The sequence below is a fragment of the Hippocampus bargibanti genome, linkage group LG04 (genome assembly GCF_051943395.1).
Source record: "Hippocampus bargibanti isolate YZ-2025 linkage group LG04, ASM5194339v1, whole genome shotgun sequence".
Lineage (NCBI taxonomy): Eukaryota > Metazoa > Chordata > Actinopteri > Syngnathiformes > Syngnathidae > Hippocampus > Hippocampus bargibanti.
The window spans coordinates 3,838,306-3,859,543 of record NC_142737.1 but is presented as its reverse complement, the minus strand read 5'-3'; the positions used below and the strand labels follow the sequence as shown (position 1 = coordinate 3,859,543).

Below are 21,238 nucleotides of genomic sequence, written 5' to 3'. Positions count from 1 at the left end.
TTTGTACTTGAGACGTGAAACAAAATGGCGGAACAAACAAGGAACATCCTTAAAGATCGTATAAACGAAACAAACACCCCCAAACAAATACAAATAAAATAAAAAATAAAAAAACAGGAGACGTTTATGTATGGATTGCATTGTATTTCGTACAGCCGCCCCCATTTCAAGCTCATATAACTCCAGACCCATATAACTTAGGAATGAACTATTTTTTTTCCTGATAAAAGAAGAGAGCCCAAGGTTTCTTCCGCTCCATTGAATGTTTATATAGTCCTAAAACTCAATATTCTGTGGGTCCTGGAATTCAAGTCACAATGACAAAAACCCTGGCACTGGAGTGGACATATTTATGCACATCGTCTGACCGTGAATGAGCTAAAGGGAGATGGGGAGGGACAAGGTATTAAATTGATATGTCATTGCCAAGTCGGTAGAAGTTAAATTAATCTTTATTTTTGTGGACAAGTGATACTTCAGGTTCAGTGAGGAACGCAGCTCGAGTATGAATGATGGAAGGTTTGACATGACAAGATTCACATCAAATAATAACTTGAAGGATGTACAAGGCATCCTGCTGCTGTAATGAATAGCTGTCATTGATCGAGAATGGATGTCATTGTGACGAATGGGCTGACTCAACCGAGAAATCAAATCCTGGCAACTTTGGCTCAGCTATAACAGAACACATTTTAATACAATAATGTTAACTCATTCACTGCCATTCACTGTCAAGGTTTTGCGAGGTGGTGATGGCGGGTGCGGATCCCAAAAAGCAGGCAGGAGGGAGCAGGAGGTTGTTTGACAAATTGTATTAAAATAAAGTCAGCAGGAACAAAATGTAAAACATCAAAATCATCTGAATGGAAAAAATACAAAGTAGCAAAAGAAGACCAAAAGTAAAAGTCCGCCAAGGTTAAACAAACACTTACACAATGCATGCAGCAAACAAGCAGCAGACAAACAATGAATCGGCACCGGATGATCGTGCCAGGTGTCCTTTTAAGTGTCATTGATTATAACGACCAGCACCTGCGAGGCTGCCGGCAGGGCTGACGTCGCTAACCGCTGGTCGCCAATCTGATCGGGACGACCAGCACCTGCGCAGGTGCAGGCGGGGCCGACAGCGCCCCCCGTTGGTCGCCAACCAGATCATGACATTCACGAATTTATTCGGAAATTGAAAATATGATGTAAAGCGTCTGTGTAAGCTCTCAGTCTTACAGGAGTGGTCCATCGATGAAAAGGTTTCTTCAGCCGTCATCTGTATTTCTTTGAAGGTGTCGGACGTTTCGCTTCTTATCTAAGAGGCTTCGTCAGCGAAATAAAGCCTCTTGGATAAGAAGCGAAACGTCTGACACCTTCAAAGAAGTACAGATGACGGCTGAAGAAACCTTTTCATCTATGATGTAAAGCGCCATTCCCAAATTTGTTCGGGTATTTTATTTTCATGCTTGCATGCCGATAAAGCGCTGACCATGGCCTCTGGCAATGTTTTTTTTTCATTTCCCCAAGCAGGCAGCAGGTTAGCACTTTGTTCCAGCTTCAGCTGTTGTTAAAGCGCTATATAAATCAATATGTATGTATTGCATTGTATTTTAGACAGTCACCCTCATTTCAACCTCATATAACTCCAGACCCATATAAATTAGGAATTAACTGTTTTATTCTGATGAAAGACGAGAGTCGTAGGTTTCTGATGCTGCATTGAATGTTTATATAGTCCTAAAATCCAATATTCTGTGGGTCCTGGAATTTGAGAGACAATGACAAAAACCCTGGCACTGGAGTGGAGACATTTTTGCACATGTCTGGCAGTGAATGAGTTAATAGTGCGGGCACCCTAACATGAATATCGACGAGCGCAATTGAACACAGATGGGAGTCCCAATAGTGTTTGGGCACTTACTGTCCTCTGGAGGTGTGAACGAGGAGCGTCACTAAGGTGGACATGGCCGGACACACGCAGTTCAGCGCAAGCATGGCGTACTTGAACTCCTCTTCGCATACGACGTGATCTGGAAATGCGGACGAGAGGGAAGTCATTGGTAGGCAATTGCTTCGTCATCCCAACGATAATTGAGCCAAAAAATGGAAGGTAGTACATTATACAGTCAAACCTCGGTTTTCAGACGTCTCGGTTCTCATCCCATTCAGTTTTCAAACAAAAATGTCATATTTTTTATGCCCCGGTTTACAACCGAAATTTGGTTCTCAACTAAACTGAGTGCATCTGAATGCATCACTCGACTACCCTCCGCTTCCTTATACGTCACTACCTTATATGTCACGTCTTCCTCATTGTGACCGACGCATTATTATTGTTGTTGTTTTATTTTTGAGAAAATGCAGACATATTTGGTTAAGATCTCCTGAATAGTATGATTTTAAAGCAAGCAGAGGATGGTTTGAAAAGTTAGTGTGCCCTGTGTTTGCCCAAAGACAGCTGGGATAGGTGCCAACATGCCCCGTGGCAGAAAGAAAAATGGTGAAAATAAAAGTTTGTTTTTATAGAATTTTACACATGACCTGCTCTGTTATTAAGTTTTTATCCGGTTTATGCGATGAAATAGTTAGAAAGTTGTTTTCTAGACTTTGAACGGATTAAGATTTTTTACATTGATTTTAATGGAAAGTGCTGTTTCGGTTTTTGAACAAATCGGTTTTCGAACAGGTTTCTGAAACGGGTTATGGTCGAAAACCGAGGTATCACTGTATTTGTTTTGATGTCTGCTCATGACAAAAGGAGCCCATTGATTTTCTTCCCAAAAAAAAAAGGAAATCTGTAAGTAGTTACCCGCAAACTTAACGTGGAATTTGTTTTCCGGTTTCAGAATCTGTACGTAGAGCGGACAGTTTGGAGCAAAGTCCTTAGCGGCCCAAGCCCTTAAAATTGTCTGATGGTCCTGTGGAGGAGAGACACCGGGTGAGTTAAACAGAAAACAATGATAAATAATACCATAACTACGCCGAGCAATGCTTTCCTCTGACACTTTTTACAGGTCATTAAATAAATCAATAAATCAATAAATAAATAAATAGATACAATGATAAAGAACTTGTGGTGTGACTGTAAAGTGTCCTTGAGAGTTTTAAAAGGCGCTTAATGTATTATTATTATATATTATAAGGTGCAATGTATTATTATTATTATTATTGAGATGAAATACAATACATAAACTAAAATAAAATACAATAAATGCAATAAAATAAAATAAAAAAATAAAAAATAATATAAAAAAAACTAAAATAAAAAATAAATAATAAAATAAAATAATTTCTCCAATGTATGATATATCACAGTTTGAATTTGAAAAACGTTCTTTTTTTTGTGACTTACTGCGGCAGTTCGGTCGCCCTCGTTCCTGCTGCTGAGGATGAAACAAGCCTCTGCATCGTCCATTCTGAAAAAGATGAAGATGGTGTCAGAGTCTGTATAATAATCATAATAATAATAATAATAATAATAATAATAATAATAATAATAATAATACATTTTATTTCAAGCGCCTTTCAAAGCTCTCAAGGACACTTTGCAGTCACAGAAAGTGACCTTGAGAGTTTTGAAAGGCGCTTAGAAATGAAATGTATTATTATTACAAGCATAGATACAATCATAAATAAAATACAATTATCTGAGGTGCTTTACAATTCACAAATTCATAATAATAATAATAATAATAATTCTGTATCACTAAAATGTCTGCGCCGTTTTGCTTTAAGTTCAATTAGCCTTGGTATCATGCTTGCAACTCAAAATGCATCTCAACTCTTTCTGTGTTAAAATGAATAGAAATGCTAGTTATCTCTCGCTAAAACACCAATGAAACAGTTTGTATTGCATTCTATGGTATTGCAATTTATCAAAATAAAACATTAAAAACATAGATAATACAGTAACAACATAAATTAATAAAATGAAAACAATCAAAAAGTTTGCGCATCATTATTTCAATCGACTTTCATTGTGCGACTTCTTCTGGTGTGTGCGCCTTCACCAACAGGGGGCAGTATTATTCACGCATAACCAACATAACATGTATACTTACCGCGAAGAAAAAAAATATGGGGACTAATTGTGTTGAAAATTTGTGACTTTAAACTGTTGCGGGTTTTGTTCAATTAAAAATGGCATCCTTGTAGGACTCACTTGGCCCTCATCAGGTCCTGATCTTTGAGTGCGGATCCTTGAAGATAGATGACCCTCTGGGACCACAGTGGTATCTGAAGAATGCGGCGAACCTGAATGTCGATATCGGTGGGACACAGGATCACCACGTAATAATCCTGTAAGATGGATGAAAGTCAAGATGCTATAAAAAAAAATAAAAAGACAAAGCCCGCTAAATGCTCTCTCTAAACCACAGGTGTCAAAGTCAAGGCCCGCGGGCCAAATCCGGCCCACCACATAATTTTTTTCGGCCCGCGAAAGCAAATCAAACTTGTTAAATTCCATGATGATTGCTAAAATCTGAGCCAAAATTTCATATTTTTGGATGTCAACCACAATAAAAGTCATGATTCTTGACTTCAGATTTGAAAACGAGTTATTCATTAATTTGCTGTGTGCTCTATATGTAATATTTGAAGGGATTTAAACATTCTAATGGGTTCCCCAAATTCATAACGGCCCTCGAGAGGAAACCATAACTGCAATGTGGCCCGCGGCAAAAAATGACTTTGACACCCCTGCTCTAAACTGTACCTGCAACCTGGGATGAGCATAGAACTCATTGAGGAAATCCATCAGCAGGTCTATCTTCAGAGAGCTGACACACAACACCACATGCTTCTCCGTCTGTGCTCGGTGGCGGCTGTAGTTTCCACCCAATTTCTGGCTCTCCATCCAAAGGTACGCAAGCTCTTCAAACTAAAAAATAAAAACCGATTTTAAAGGGCAATCGACGTCACTTTTTTGGTTTTTAACTGACATCAGAAAAACGTTTTATAGCATCTAAAATACCCAAAACACGCAGTATGATATTTGTATTCAAATGCAAAACACCAAAAAAAATGACTTAGTGTCCAAAATCTGCAAAAAATTGAGCTGCGTATTGGGCATTTTTAGAAAATCCCGCCTCCAGTTCGTGACGTCACGCAAAGACGTCTTGCATTGCTCGTGAATCAAAACAATGGCTTCAGATTCGGAGAATATGCTTTCTTGTTACACATCCAGTTATGAATATGATTCAAATAGTTCTGAAGATGAAAGCATACATGTTTGCAATCGATTAAAGAATTTATTCCGTGTCATTTTGAGGCAAACGGGCGGGGGGAACGTCTCACCCAAAAAAGAGGCAAGAAAATGGCCACCGAGCTGTGAGGAATGAATCAGCCCGTTTCCACAGGCTGTTAAATTACTTCCATGGAGCTTGGACTCCCTCTGCTGGGGGCTTTTGGGTGTCACACACGGTTTAAAAAAAAAAAAAAAAAAAACAGTGCAGCAAAATACATTGATGTGATTTTTTACGGTCAGGAGGCGGTTCTTTTCTGACGTCACGTGAGGACTCATCACCAACTCGAAAACAAGACTTCCTGAATGTTCAGCGCGAGTCTTAAAACGTGAAATATAGCTACATGCGGTGGAATCTTATTAAAATACGCCCAGTAGAAGTCATTTGAAGCCATTTTACAAATTATGGGCACAACTTGTCCGGAGACGTCGGTTGTCCTTTAAGGCTAAATGCGACGGAAAAGAAACAAGTATGGAAGTCTTCAAAACACCAGCATTGACTTATTACTACCTGCAGCGGGAGCACCACCAGGGCCACGCAGATGAGGATGACCACCAATAGCTGCGAAGGCCAAATCTGAGGCGTCACGTCTCCGTAGCCCACGGTGGAGAAAGTTACGATGCAGAAGTAAAAGGAGTCAAACAGGGTCAGGTTCTTTCCAGCTCTCTCTAGGTGCTGAATGCCGCAAGCGCTGCAGCCAAATGGAACAACCCAAATGTGTTATTACATAACATAAATAAATAAATAAATAAATACATAAATAAATAAATAAACACACACACATATACAGTGAGACCTCAACTTACAAACACCTCAACTTACAAACTTTTTGTCTTACAAACGTCAAATTTATGAAAATTAAACCTTATAATAAGCACTATTGTCATAATACACACCCACCACGGCTGGCAGAGTGATCTTCGGCGGAAGCACACGACCGAACAGCACCAGAGGTTAAGTTACCAACAGACCTTATGGAAGGTGACTCTTCTTCCATAAGCCATCAACGACCATCAAAAAGGTAAATAAAACTTTATTTCACAGCACAGTGAAATAATTAATTAAATTATGAAATAATTATGAATTTATTTCTTTAATTACAGTCCTCATGTAATGTGCCTCTCTTTCCAAACAGCAATTCCCTTTGACCTTCGACCTCCAACGCCATTCCATCAAGCCATAAATGACCATCACAAATGTAAATAAAGTGACTTTATGATACAATGCAGTGTATTTCATTCATTACAATACAATAGCACATTTAGTATACATAGAATAAGGTATGTTGTGTGTAGTTTTAAGGCTTATTTAGTTGAAAAGTATATTTTATGGAAACCCGGGAACGGATTATTCCCATTTTAATGGTTTTCTATGGGAATTTTTTTTGGGAGATACACACTTTTCACCTTACACACTCTGTCTGGGAACCAATTAAGTTCGTGAGTTGAGGTCTCACTGTATATATAAACACACAAATGAACAAATAAATACAAAATGAATAAAAAAACTACATACACAAATAAACAAGCCAATAAATATTTAAATACATACACAACCAAACAGAAATAAATAAATACACAAATAAACAAACAATCAAATAATTATTTATATAAAGAAATAAATATGTAATTAATAAACATAAACAAATAAATACAGAATGAATAAAAAAAATACACAAACAAACAAGCCACAAAAATATTTATATGAATAAATAAACAATCTAACACATTTTAATTATATAACAAACTAACTAAATAAATAAACAATAATAAATTAAAAATAATAAATACATAAAAAATAAAAAAGAAAGAAAGAAAAATGAAGGAAGTTGTTTTTAGAATCAGAATAGTATATAATACAAAATATAATACAATATACAGTAAAGTCTCGTTATATCGATATTGTTTATATTGATAATACTGCTTATTACGACACTATTTTCATATCCCGTGCACATTTCTAGTCTTTTTATGTCTCATTAGTTCCGTTTAGTCCGATTCGTGGTTTTTACGATAATCCGGTTACTACGGTGCTCTTTTTCATCTCCCGCCGGCCATTTTCCTATGTTTATATCGATACAAAAGATATTTAAGGTGAATCGATATTTGCTTAGGGGTTTCTACACAGTACCACCATTATCGAAATCTGTATCGGTCGCGCCGTTGGTCACGTGACTTGGTTTCGTGTGAATAGAACAACGTGAGGATTTTTTTTTGCATTGGTTGCATTTTTAAAAGGAAATAGTCATTAAAAAAAGTGTAAATACGTTTTTATTTGATGCACAAGTTTATTTTTCACTTCACTACTGTACAAAAAACATGCTAGATACGCAATTCATGAGCCATACATGCCATATTAAAGATCCCCCATTTACGTATTCCCCCCGCCCCCACTTTTTAAAACAGTTCGGCGCAGGATGGATATATCGACAGTACGGTTATATCGACATTTTTTCTGACTCGCGAGAATATCGATATAACGAGACTTTACTGTATAATATTAGATACATACACACAGACAGACAGACAGACAGACATACACATACGATATGCATGCACACGCACACTTTTTGGGGGTGTTTTATTCCTTTCATACTTTTCAGGCAACATGTTATTAAATTGGATTACATTTGCCTTTATTAGTCTCGCAAGTGGAGAAATGTACATTTCACAGCAGCAAAGTGATGAAAGGAATTGAAATTTCGAACATAAATTCTTGAGTCGATATGCACTCACCCAGTGAAAACCAGACACAATAAAGTGCAGAAGAGGATGAACACCTGGTTGAACATGGCCGAGTGTGTCCTTTGTATGGCACGGTGGAAGTCATTCTGAGGACACGACAGAACAAATTAGCTTTCACTGTTCATCTTGCAACACCTTATTTTTAACAAATAGATACGGCCGTGATAATCAATTCACTGAGAATTGATGGGAAAAGATAGACAGAGAGCTAGATAGATAGATAGCTAGATAGATAGCTATATAGCGAGATAGGTAGAAAACTAGATAGCTAGCTAGCTAGACAGATAGTTAGCTAGATAATAATAATAATAATAATAATAATAATAATAATAATAATAATAATAATAATAATAAGAAGAAGAAGAAGAAGAAGAAGAAGAAGAAGAAGAAGAAGAAGAAGAAGAAGAAGAAGAAGAAGAAGAAGAAAAAATAATAATAATAATAATAATAATACATTTCATTTATAAGTGCCTTTCAAAACTCTCAAGGTCACTTTTCAGTCACAGAATAAGTTTTTCTGTGTGTGAGCAGTGGCAAGAAAACGCGCCAGCATTCACTCAACCCAGAAGTAACTCAGATAGAAAGCTAGCTAGGTAATAGATAACCAATAGATAGCTAATAGATAGCCAGCTTGACAGCCAGCTGGATAGCTATATAAGTACTTGATAATCAGCTAGATAGCTAGCTAGCCAGCCAGATAGCTAATAGATAGATTGCAAATTTAGAATAAAGGTCTTCTGATTCTGATAGCAAAAAAATAGCGAGCTAGGTAAACAGCTCGATAACCAGCTAGGTAGCTAGTTAGATAGCCAGCTATGTAGCTAGCTACACAGCTAGTTAGATAGCCAGCTAAGTAGAATGGCACTCCACGCCATCCTTTTCAATTCCCGAATGGCAGGGAATGAGTTAAGACCGGTAAACATCATGGCGGAATTGTGAATTTGTCGCTAGCAGACTTGAAAGCCCAAACAGCGGCCATCGAAACAGGCTTTATGTTTGGCGATGTAGAGCAGCCCTCGCAGTTAGCTAGCACGCTAGATAGATAGCTACATAGATAGAGATAGCTAGCTAGATAAATAGATAGAGATAGCTAGCTCGCTAGATAGCTAGATAGATAGAATATGAATTCAACATAATCCACCCGTTAATATGTCTGAGGGGGCGGCCATTTTGTCTTGTACTGCCACTTGCTGTGGAGCACAAATGACATCACAGTGCCAAAGAGCTGAGCTTGCGGGAGTCACTTAACCAAACCCGTACCCTGGACGTCTGTGAAAAGCCGACTCATTGAGTGGCATTGTCAGAGAAGTGATACGTCACCACATTTCAAAGGTGTACTTACGATCATGTTTTCCAGCGCTCCTTTGGCGAGCCAGCAGTTAAGAAAAACAGGAACAAATATGTTTCGCAAAGGAGGCCAGAAGATCTGGAAAGATGATGGGTTGTTTTCTTACAACAATTGAATACAACAATGACATACCAAAGAGATTTTGTGTCGAAAATAAGACCCGCACTCATTACTTACTGTGATAATAAATGGCACTGTATTGATCATCTCCAATATGAAGGATATCTGGAATATCTGCTCCCAAATGTTGCCCTGCAGAGCAAACGGATTATCACTAAGTAAATGTGGTGTGAGATTTACAAAAATAAAATAAAGTAAAAACGACTCCATTTTGCCCAGATATTTTTTCTGCACAATTCGATATGCAAACGATCTACACCAAATTACCGAAGATCCATAATAATGATTTCCAAAAACTTTGTGATAGCTCAAATACTAAGCTAGCCTGACATCTGAGTTTTTTCCCCCTCATGATCAACAATTTAAGCTTTGTCTTTGCTGGCGGATTAAAATTTGACATTTGAATAAGCAGCACATCGACAGGAAGTGAGCAATTGTTCAAAAAGTGCCAATGCTTGCTTGAAACCGTTTTATGCCACCCACTCCAATTAAAATATAGTGTCAAACTAGACATAAAAGAAAGAAAATGACATGTTGCACATTGAACCAAGCCACTTATCTTTGTTTGACAGAAATAATAATAATAATAATAATAATAATAATAATAAGCAGCCACACGCACCAGCGTTCACTCAAATATGCCAGAATAACTCAAATAGATAGAAAGCTAGCTAGCTAATAGCTAGCCAGATAATAATAATAATAATAATAATAATAATAATAATAATAATAATAATAATAATCCATTTCATTTCTAAGCGCCTTTCATAATTCACAAGGTCACTTTACAATCACAGGATACGTTTTTCTGTGGGTGAGCAGCGGCAGCCACACGCACCAGCGTTCACTCAACCCAGAATAACTCAAATAGATAGAAAGCTAGCTAGCGAAAAGCTAGCTAATAGTTAGCCAAATAATAATAACAATAATAATAATAATAATAATAATACATTTCATTTATAAGCGCCTTTCAAAACTCTCAAGGTCACTTCACAGTCACAGGATACGTTTTTTTGTGGGTGAGCAGCGGCAGCCACAAGCGCCAACCCGGAAGTAACTCAAATATATAGAAAGCTAGCTAATAGTTGGCTAGATAAATAGCTATATAACTAATAGCTAGCTATTAGCTATCAAGCTATATAATTAATAGTTAGCTAGCTAGATAGCCATGTAATTAATAGCTAGCTAGCTATCTATACAATCAATAGATAGCTAACTAGTTAGCTAGCTAACCGGCGAGATAGCTAATAGATAGCAAATAGGTAGCAAATAGATAGCAAATAAATAAACAGATAACAATAAATCAAGTAATGTACATAGCTAAGTACGCTAGCTTAATGCTGTCACAATGCACTGTTGTAGTTTGAAGATATAAACAAACAAAAACGGTACAGCAACACATGTAGATATGCAATACAATAACTTGATAATGTCATTAATTCTTGGTGTGTGGTCATTAATTATAGCCGCGGTAAACGGCTTAACCAACTTGAAGGCAGGCATTGAAACGTGTTTTTGAAGCGTCAAACTGATCGTTCATTACCTTGTAGCTGAGATATGTGATCAGCATGGTCTCCAAGAAACTGATTAAAGCCACTGTCACCTGAGGTGCAACACAAGAAAAGTTCAATGAATATGAAAGATGTTTGTTGTGTTGTTTCGCCTTAACGGAGCAAAAAAATGTCTCTCACTACGACTCTCATTGCGACTCTGAATCCGACTCTCACTCCGACTCTGAATCCGACTCTCACTCCGACTCTCATTCCGAATCTCACTCCGACACTCGTTGCGACTCTCATTCCGACTCTCATTCCGACTCTCAATGCGACTCTCATTGCGACTCTCAATTCGACTCTCACTCCGACTCTCACTGCGACTCTCACTCCGACTCTCACTCCGACTCTCACTCCGACTCTCATTCCGCCTCTCAATCCGAATCTCACTCCGACTCTCACTCCGACTCTCATTCCGACTCTCATTCCAACTCTCAATCCGACTCTCATTCCGACTCTCAATCTGACGCTCACTCCGACTCCCATTGCGACTCTCAATCCGACTCTCACTCCGACTCTAACTCCGACTCTAACTCCGACTCTCATTGCGACTCTCATTGCGACTCTCTTTGCGACTCTCATTGCGACTCTCATTCCGACTCTCAATCTGACTCTCACTCCGACTCTCATTGCGACTCTCAATCCGACTCTCACTACGACTCTCACTCCGACTCTCACTCCGACTCTCACTCCGACTCTCACTCCGACTCTCATTGCGACTCTCATTGCGACTCTCACTCCGACTCTCAATCCGACATTTTTTTCTTGGAAATAATAAGATATGTATCAATTTGAATACACTCACCTGTATTGCCCACAATGGATCTGGTCTGGTCACCCATAAAATCAACTTCCTTTTAAAAAAGTATAAGTCAATTAGTTCACTCATTCACTGCCAGGGTTTTTGTAATTCTCGCTCAAATTCCAAGGACCGACAGAATATTGAGTTTTAGGACGACATAAACATTATATACAGTATTAGACACCTTAGAGTTAGACGCTCTCCTTTTATCAGAATAAAGGGAAAAGGGAATAAAGGGAGTTAGTTCCTAAATCATATGCGTCTGGAGTTATATGAGCTTGAAATGAGGGTGGCTGTACAACAGGCAAATGCTGCCCCCTAGCCAAATTAGTTGTTAAAAGCGGAAAAAAGGTAGCCAAAGGGCAAACAATAAATTTAAAAAAGCTGATCGAGGTCAATGAAAGTGAGGTTTCAGTATGTATACTGCCCCCTGGTGGCGAACGCATATTAAACAGGCTCATTTCCATTGTTTTGGGTTTTCTTACAAAAAATACAATGAAATGCAATCAAATCAAAAATTACAAAAAATTAAAAACATTATTTTTTTTAAATTAAAACCATTTAAAACAATTAAAAATTAAAAAACAACCCACTTTAATAAAATACAATACAATAAAATCTAAAATCTAAATTCTAAAATTACAAAATTACAAAAAATTAATTTATTAAGTTAAAACAATTAAAAATTAAAAAAACAACCCACTTTAACAAAAAAATACAATAAAATCTAAAATGTAAAATTACAGAATTACAAAAATAAAAAATATTTGTTTTAATTAAAACAAATTAAAAAAAACACTTTAATAAAATAAAATAAAACAAAATATAATATAATAAAATCTAAAATCTAAATTAAATTAAATAAAAAAAATAAAAAATATATTATTAGTATTATTTTTAATTAAAACAATTTAAAAAATAACCCACTTTTTTTTACACAATGTTTACATTTTTTCCTGGAGCGAAAACCTTTGCATACATTGTGTTGATTTGTGAAATAGAATGAATTTAACTCAAAAAGGAAATGCCGTATATCACATTCGAAGTGTGAACGTACCAGTTGATTTCTGGTGACTCCGCTGCTAAATTTGGCCAGCTGGCATTTCGAATGATTGCAGTGTGACTAGAGGAATAAAAAAAAGAGCGTTATTCATATCAAAAATGACCACAAGTTGATGTACGCTCCCTTTTAATTCAGCTGCTTGTTCATACAAATATCAAATCCATCAGTATTAAAAAAGGTGATGAATGAATTTCAGTGATTCTCACCATGGGTTTCCATGAGGCTCCTTGGGGTCATCCAGGGTGACTCTCACGGTGTAGAGGACGCAGGTGAGGATCTTCAGGGAGAAGTTGAACAGGCGGATTCTCAAGCCTGCGCAAACACACAAAAAATATATATATAAAAAAAAACACTTGACTATGCTCAATTTATAATAATAATAATAATAATACATTTTATTTCAAGCGCTTTTCAAAGCTCTCAATGACACTTTACAGTCACAGACAAGCATAGATACAATAAGAAATAAAATACAATTATAAATATGTCCGGTTTAAGCACGCGTCCACGACATTCCCCCCTTTTATGGGCTTTTATTTTGTGGACTAATTTCTATTAGAAGATTATATTTCATATCCAAAAACAATAACACAACAACACTGCGGGGCTTTCACCGTTAAACAAATTCAGTGATTGATGACGATTAATCAGAAAGTGGCTGTGTTGCCTGTTTGCTAAGCTAAGGCTAATATTGATGCTAACTCATTGCGTGGTAGCCATTTTCTTGTTGACCCAACCGCATCTATTAAAAATCACTAAAAACATAAACGAGTTACAAAATTTAGCGCCTGGATTCTCAAAAACCATAAAAAACAAAACGTCAGCATTGAATGAGTTTCACCCGCAGAAAAAAATATCCCGCGACTGTAAAGAGTCCTTGAGAGTTTTGAAAGGCGCTTATAAATTAAATGTATTATTATTATTAAAATTATATAGCAGCGGCTGAGCATCGATCGCTAACAATGTAGCATCCCGTAGCAAACAATGACATTTTCATTCAATTCATTTGCCTTTAGTTGACAAAGTGGTCATCTCGCTATCTATCTAGCTAGCTAACTAGCTAGCTAGTTAGCTAGATAACTAGCTATATAACTATCTAGCTAGCTAGATAACTATCGATAGCTAGCTAGCTAGTTATCACGATAGCTAGCTAGCTAGTTAACTAGCTAGCTAGTTAGCTAGATAACTAGCCATATAACTATCTAGCTATCTAGCTAGCTAGATAACTATCTAGTGGATAACTATCTAGCTAGCTAGCTAGATAACTATCTAGATAACTAGCTAGCAAGCTAGCTAGGTAGTTATCTAGCTAGCTAGATAGACATAAAGCTGAGAGCTGTTCCCATCCTCTGTTTGTTACATTTCCTCATCAGAACAATCTGCCGCCCTTCCTCTCAATGACGAATTATGGCCACCATCTTGGATATGAGGCCTAATGTAATTATCAAAACCCCTAGCGAGACAAGAGATTGGATGCTTCATCATTGAGCGAATATTCACCGTGAGACTTGAGCGGATATTGCGTTGATATGATATTTACTTACTTGACCTTTGGTTTTTGATGAAGAAAAGCTTCAGCCTCTCCTTGAAGGTGTTTTCGTTCACATAGAACTCCACCTGCACCCTGTCGAGAAAACCAGATGCGTCTTATTTGTAGTGTTCATATTCTCAAAACAGACAATTAGCGAGCGATTAGATTTGGTTAGCTGTCATGTTACGCTATTTGTGAAAACGCATAGTGCATCCTGCCAGCTTCAAACTGATACAAAGGAGGTTTATTACAACCGTTTTACATCCAAAACAGCCCAATCGACTATCGATATATCCGACCCTGCGCGCATGTAATTTTCTCCTTGTGTTCATAGAAATAGTATCGTAATAAGCGGTACTATCGATATAACCGATATCGATATAACGAGACTTTACTGAATATGAACGTCTATCTAGCTAGCTTTCTAGCCAGCTATCTAGCCATCTATTAGTCATCTATTAGCTAGCTAGATAACATGATTTGTTATTCCCAGTTGAACGGGGTCACCGTTGCTGGCTACCTAGCTAGCTATCTGTTTGCTATTTATTAGCTGTCTAACTAGCTAGCTATCTATTAGTCATTTATTAGCTAGCTACCTGGCTAACTTGATCTATTTGAGTTATTCCCAGTTGAACGGGATCACCGTTGCTGGCTACATAGCTAGCTATCTATTTGATATCTATTAGCTGTCTAACTAGCTAGCTATGTATTAGTCATCTATTAGCTAGCTAGCTAACTTGATCTATTTGAGTTATTCCCGGTTAAACGGGGTCACCGTTGCTGGCTACCTAGCTAGCTATTTATTTGCTATCTATTAGCTGTCTAACTAACTAACTAGATAGCTAGATATCTATTAGTTATCTATTAAGTAGCTAGCTAACTTGATCTATTTGCGTTATTCCCGGTTGAGTGATGATGATGATGATGATTATTATTATTATTGTTAATGGCAGATGACAACAGTTTATTTCAGGCTGAAATTTCCCCTATTACGAAAGATAAATCTTTTTTTTTTTATGATGATACCTATTCCTGAAATACCGGACAGAGGTGTGTGTATATATATACACACATATACATATATATACATACATACATATATATATACATACATATATATATATACAGTAAAGTCTCGTTATATCGATATTCAAGGGAGTCCGAAAAAATATCGATATAATCGGGACTATCGATATATCCGACCCTGTTTGCATGTAATTTTCTCCGTGCGTGCATAGAAACAGTATCGATATAACCGGGACTATCGATATATCCGATATCGATATAACGAGACTTTACTGTATATATATATATATATATATATATACACACATACACATATATATACACATATACATATATATACATACATACATATATATACACATATATACACATATACATACACATATATATACATACATACATACATATATATACATACACATATACATATACATACATATATATATATATGTATATACATACACATATATATATATACATACATATATATATATATATATATATATATATATATATATATATATATATATATATATATATATATATACATACACATATGTACATGTATGTGTATATATATACATACATATATATATATATATATATATATATATATATATATATATATATATATATATATATATATATATAAAAACAAATAATGGGTTCAAATGTGTCTGTATTTTTTTATATATGCTCAAGTCGTTGAATCAGACACCTGCGTTTTCAATCATTAACAACATGAATCCAAAGGGATCACATTTTAATGACCCCGGTGTAGCGAATGACCACTTAAGCAGCAATGATGATGTCGTGGGCAGCGCCGAAAAATGCAGTAACGGCTTCATTGTCACTAATGAACACGAACGGAGTCATTAAAAGAACACGGAGATGACAAGATGACTATAAAAAGAATCGAGGAGGCAGCAGGGTCGTTGTCGCTGACGACCCTGAAGTGTAGGAGGAACGACAATAAGAAACGCAGCATTCCCCCTGGCTAATTCCCAACCGATTGCTTCTGTCGCCATGGATACAGCTTCCAGAGGAGGAAACGCTCAGAACAAGGAATCGACGGCGTGCTGACAAGCTGAAAACCACAGACAATCCCGTTCCCCACGACAAAAAGCTGTGAAATCACATTTGATCACATGATGGGAGTGTTGTGCAGTGAATTGATGGTGAATCAGATCAATAATGTATGTGGGACCTAATGAAAAAACCTGTCAGACTACTGTAGACATATGCCGCAGCGGAGATTTTAGTCGCCTTTTTTTGCGCAGAGCAGCGCGAGTATCCACACGAGAGAGAGAGAGCACTCCTACTTGAAATCGGATTCCAAAATAAACTCCCGTCTAATAATAATTGCTGTGATGTCACGCTTTGTTTGAAGTGGCGAGATGAGAGTAGTAGCACACTGCCTTGGATGGCAAAAAAAAGAAATCAATAAAAATGCTTAGTGTTGTGAAAGGCTTCAAATTACAGTGATACATTGGCTTACAAACTTAATTGGTTCCTAGACAGTGTGTAAGGTGAAAAGTGTGTATCCCAAAAATTAATTTCCCATAGGAAACCATTAAAATGAGAATAATCCGTTCCCAGAGAAAACATAATTTTCTACTTTCTAATTTTCTAAGCCTTAAAACTACACACAATATACCTTATTTTATGTACAATAAGTGTGCTATGGTATTATAATTAAAACAAACTGTACAGTGTAATAACGTCGTTTTATTTACCTTTGTGATGGTCGTTGATGGCTTGATGGAATGGAGTGGAGTTTCATCAGCATTAAACACTTGATGAGGAACGTAACCTTCTTCTTTCACCATCTTGAGGAATGATCCCTTATATAGGTGCTTTTTCCTTGATAATTTTATCTAGTTCCTCATCAATTGTGTTTTGTTTAGCTGGGTTGATAGCTTTTTTCATCTAGTGTATTGTGCGGTTTGTTTGTGGAGGCTGATATTTTAACCTTGCAGTATATACTCTGCCTTTGAACTATCGACTCACTGTCATCTGCCTGTCTCTTTAATGTTTAAACCACCCCCCTCACTGCTGTGTTCTTGACCAATCACGTGGCTTTAACCAAAAACTGGGGGCGGGGAATAGAGGACAAAAACAGTCGGTTGCCATTTTGTTGTTAGACGACACATCACTCATTGAGGCAGCTCCGTGTACGAAAAAAGTTCATATGCCAAGGTAAAGTTCGTATGTCTAGGTAAAATTTCGTAGTTTGTAAGCCAAGGGGTTCGTCAACCAAGGTATCACTGTATTACGGAACTGGCTCATATCCAGAATGCTCAAGAGGGAAGTACAGTACATACATTTGGTATAATCACTGAAATTGGACCTTATTGGCTAGCGGCCCAAAGATATAAAGAAGGAAAGTGCATGTGTCAGTCACTTTTGGTCCTCTAAGTGATTGTTTTTTTGCTGTAAGAGACTAGAACAAACAAAAAGGAAGGAGTGGAGACATAATAGGCATAAAATGCTGAAGCACACGGACCATCCTGCTGAATTCTAGTTTGAAAACTCTTTGGTGTAGTTTCCTGATGACTGCGCATTTCAAGTCAGACCAGTGATATATTGAAGGTGTCAAAAGTCTTTCAGGATTTATCGTGCCATTTGGAGTGAAATGTGCAGTCGCAAGCAAGGTGTCACCAATGTTAAGATTTTCATAAGAAAATGTCAGTGTGCAAGACTACCAGTTGAAATTGAAAAGTTGAATACAAGCTGTTGAAGGATAATAGCAAAGCGCAGTTTTTTTTGTGTGTGGATTTTAAAGCTGAATTTGTCCATTCAAAAATAGAACTAAAAATCATTTCATCACCTAAGATTTTAACATTGCATTTAAATGTAAAAATAAGTTAACCACAGTTATGATCTGTGTGTCAAAAACAAAGAAAGAGTGACACTGTGGCAATTGAAAGCACACACACACACATGTTCAGGAATGTAAAAAAAAAACGAAAAGATAAATCTATCTTTTTTTTTTAACCATTATGCAATTTAATTGGTGGAAAATATATATGTATGGCCAGCATTTATCCTGGGATTGGATTCGGGAGAGAAAATGACTTTTTTTTTTCAAGGTAGGATCAGATCATTGTCGTCAGATGGTGAGTAGTTTTACTTTATTTTAATGTTATTGTGTATTTGAATATTATTGCACACAAGTTCATAACGGTGGTTAACAAACGGATGTATTAAAAAGTTAAAATATTTTTTAAAAAGTTAAAAGAAAGTTAATTTGTTCTAGGACGCCTTTCCTGCCTTTTTTTCTTGTTCATTAAAACTGAGCGGTTTCCTGAATTGTTCATCATGTAAATTGTCCTACAGAGTTTTGAAAGGCTTACAAATGAAATATATTATTTTGTATTGTTTTATTATGTTTCATTATATTTCATTATTTTTTGTATTTTTTGTATTTTTTTTGTAGTTTTTATTATTTTTATTATTCTCATTCTTATTATGTCTATTATTATTTATTATTTATCTACATTTTTTATTATTATTTTTGATGTTATTATTTTTGATATTTTTTATAATTGTTATAATTGTTATTTTTTTATAAATGTTATACATGTTTATAATTTATTATTATTATTAGTATTGTTATTATTATCATTATTATTATATTACTATTATTATTATTATATTACTATTATTATCATTATTATTATATTACTATTACATTATAATTATTATAATTATTATTCTGTTGTTATTATTATCATTATTAGTATTATTATTATTATTATATTACTATTATTATTATTATATTACTATTATTATCATTATTATTATATTACTATTATTGGATTGGATTGGATTGGATTTGCCTTTATTAGTCTCGCAGTGGAGAAATTTACATTTCACAGCAGCAAAGTTATGAAAGAAAATGAATTATCATTATTATTATATTACTATTATTATCATTATTATTACATTATAATTATTATAATAATTATTATTCTGTTATTATATTTATTTATTATTATTATTATTATTATTATTATTATTATTATTATTATTATTATATTACTATTATTATTATTATATTACTATTATTATCACATTATAATTATTATAATAATTATTATTCTGTTATTATTAATTATTATTATTATCATTATTATTATTATTATTATTACATCTAAATTATAAACAGCCCCAAAAGCATTCATCCTACCACCACCGTGCTTCATTGCAAGTATATGTGTTCTTTTGTTGTTTATGCCAAACAAAGTTTTGGGAATGACGGCCGATGATTTCATATATAATGAAATGTTTTTTGAAAATGAAGTCATTGTGTGATTGTGTGACTATTTGGATCAATTCCAATGTTGTAAGAAGATAACGGAGTGCGGAGTATATGTGCTGACACTTACAGCAAAAATCTATTGACTTTAAAAAAAAAAAAGGTCCCAAAGGAAAAATAATAAGTTAGGTGTTTGGTGTTTGCACTTGCTGCAAGGAAACAACAACCGCAGCCATGTTCAAATATTGATGAGACTCATTCCAATGTGTTCCCGTGATTCCTTTCATTCCATAAAGGAGGTGCCAATAACATCACTCAACCCCTTCTGACAGAACCACAGCCTAAAATCCAGCGGTGAAAAAAAAAAAAAAAATAGTATACCCCCAGCGCATCTAAAATCCATTTTCTACAATACAAGTTGCACAGGGTCATAAATACACGAATACTGCATTCGTCAGCGGAAAATGCAAAAACAAAGAAAGTCATTGGACCAGATGAAATGTGCGAGGAATCAATGAGCTCACCAAATGCTACTTCGCCTTGGGGGGGTGGGGTGGCGAGGTTGCGGCATGCAAAGATAACACAACTGTCTCGATCAATACTCGGTTTTATCGACAAGTGATGGACAATTCCAAAGGAGTCGGCCATTTTGGAGCCACATGCTGCATTTTCACCATTGACTGTGGTGTTTTCGAATATTTTTTTTTGAACTCATTCACTGCCAGATGATGTGCAAAAATGTGTCCACTCCAGTGCCAGGGTTTTTGTCATTTTCACTCAAATTGCAGGACCCGCAGAATATTGAGTTTTAGGACTACATAAATATTCAATACAAGCATTAGAAACCTTAGACCACAGGTGTCAAAGTCAAGGTCCGGGGGCCAATCTCTGGTCCGCCACATCATTTTTTTCGGCCCGCGAAAGCAAATCAAACTTGTGAAATTCCATTATGCTTGCTAAAATCCTCACCAAAATTTCATATTTTTGGATGTAAACCATAATAACAGTCATTATTCTTGACTTCAGATTTGAAAACTAGTTCTTAGTAAATTTGCTGTGCACTCTATAAGTAATATGTGGAGGGGATTAAACATTCGAATGGTTTCGCCAAATTCTTAACGGCCCTTGAGAGGAAACCATAAGTAAAAATGACTTTGACACACCTGCCTTAGACTGTCTGTTTCATTGGAAAACCAGAGTTAATTCTTAAGTTATTTGGGTCTGGAGTTATCTGAGTTTGAAATGGGGCGGCTGTACAAAGGGCAAATGCTGCCCCCTTGTGGGAGGGACAAATATTGCCAGAGGTCTGTCCAGCGCTTTTTCGGCAGCCCTTACCACAAGAAAAACCAAAACCAGAACAAATTCGGGAACGCAAGTGAATTAGTTAACTTCACTTTTTTTGTAACAGTTGAACAGAAGTAATTGTTCTTTTTTTGATTGTCACCATTTTAGAAAAAATATGACATTTTGCGATTTTTAGAAAATTTGGGGGGCTCAATCAGCCAAAAATGTGTCCAATCCAGTGCCAGGGTTTTTGTCACTTTCACTCAAATTGC

The 21,238-nt window shown here is 35.9% G+C and overlaps 1 protein-coding gene across 10 annotated transcripts in view; it reads right to left on the bottom strand.

The window, feature by feature from the left end:
* The window catches only part of LOC148898754 (potassium channel subfamily T member 1-like), an 81,503-nt gene that overhangs the window by 28,334 nt on the left and 31,931 nt on the right, over nucleotides 1-21,238 (bottom strand). For all 10 annotated transcript variants that reach the window (XM_088993602.1, XM_088993598.1, XM_088993599.1 and 7 more), the window contains 14 exons: nucleotides 14,409-14,488; nucleotides 13,071-13,176; nucleotides 12,859-12,924; nucleotides 11,805-11,853; nucleotides 10,990-11,049; nucleotides 9,504-9,578; nucleotides 9,321-9,404; nucleotides 7,970-8,064; nucleotides 5,745-5,925; nucleotides 4,706-4,870; nucleotides 4,151-4,287; nucleotides 3,341-3,404; nucleotides 2,798-2,906; nucleotides 1,910-2,018 (listed from right to left, as the gene is read on the bottom strand). In XM_088993602.1, coding sequence (XP_088849728.1) covers nucleotides 1,910-2,018; nucleotides 2,798-2,906; nucleotides 3,341-3,404; nucleotides 4,151-4,287; nucleotides 4,706-4,870; nucleotides 5,745-5,925; nucleotides 7,970-8,064; nucleotides 9,321-9,404; nucleotides 9,504-9,578; nucleotides 10,990-11,049; nucleotides 11,805-11,853; nucleotides 12,859-12,924; nucleotides 13,071-13,176; nucleotides 14,409-14,488 — 1,380 coding nt within the window. The remainder of the gene's footprint in view (nucleotides 1-1,909; nucleotides 2,019-2,797; nucleotides 2,907-3,340; nucleotides 3,405-4,150; nucleotides 4,288-4,705; nucleotides 4,871-5,744; nucleotides 5,926-7,969; nucleotides 8,065-9,320; nucleotides 9,405-9,503; nucleotides 9,579-10,989; nucleotides 11,050-11,804; nucleotides 11,854-12,858; nucleotides 12,925-13,070; nucleotides 13,177-14,408; nucleotides 14,489-21,238) is intronic.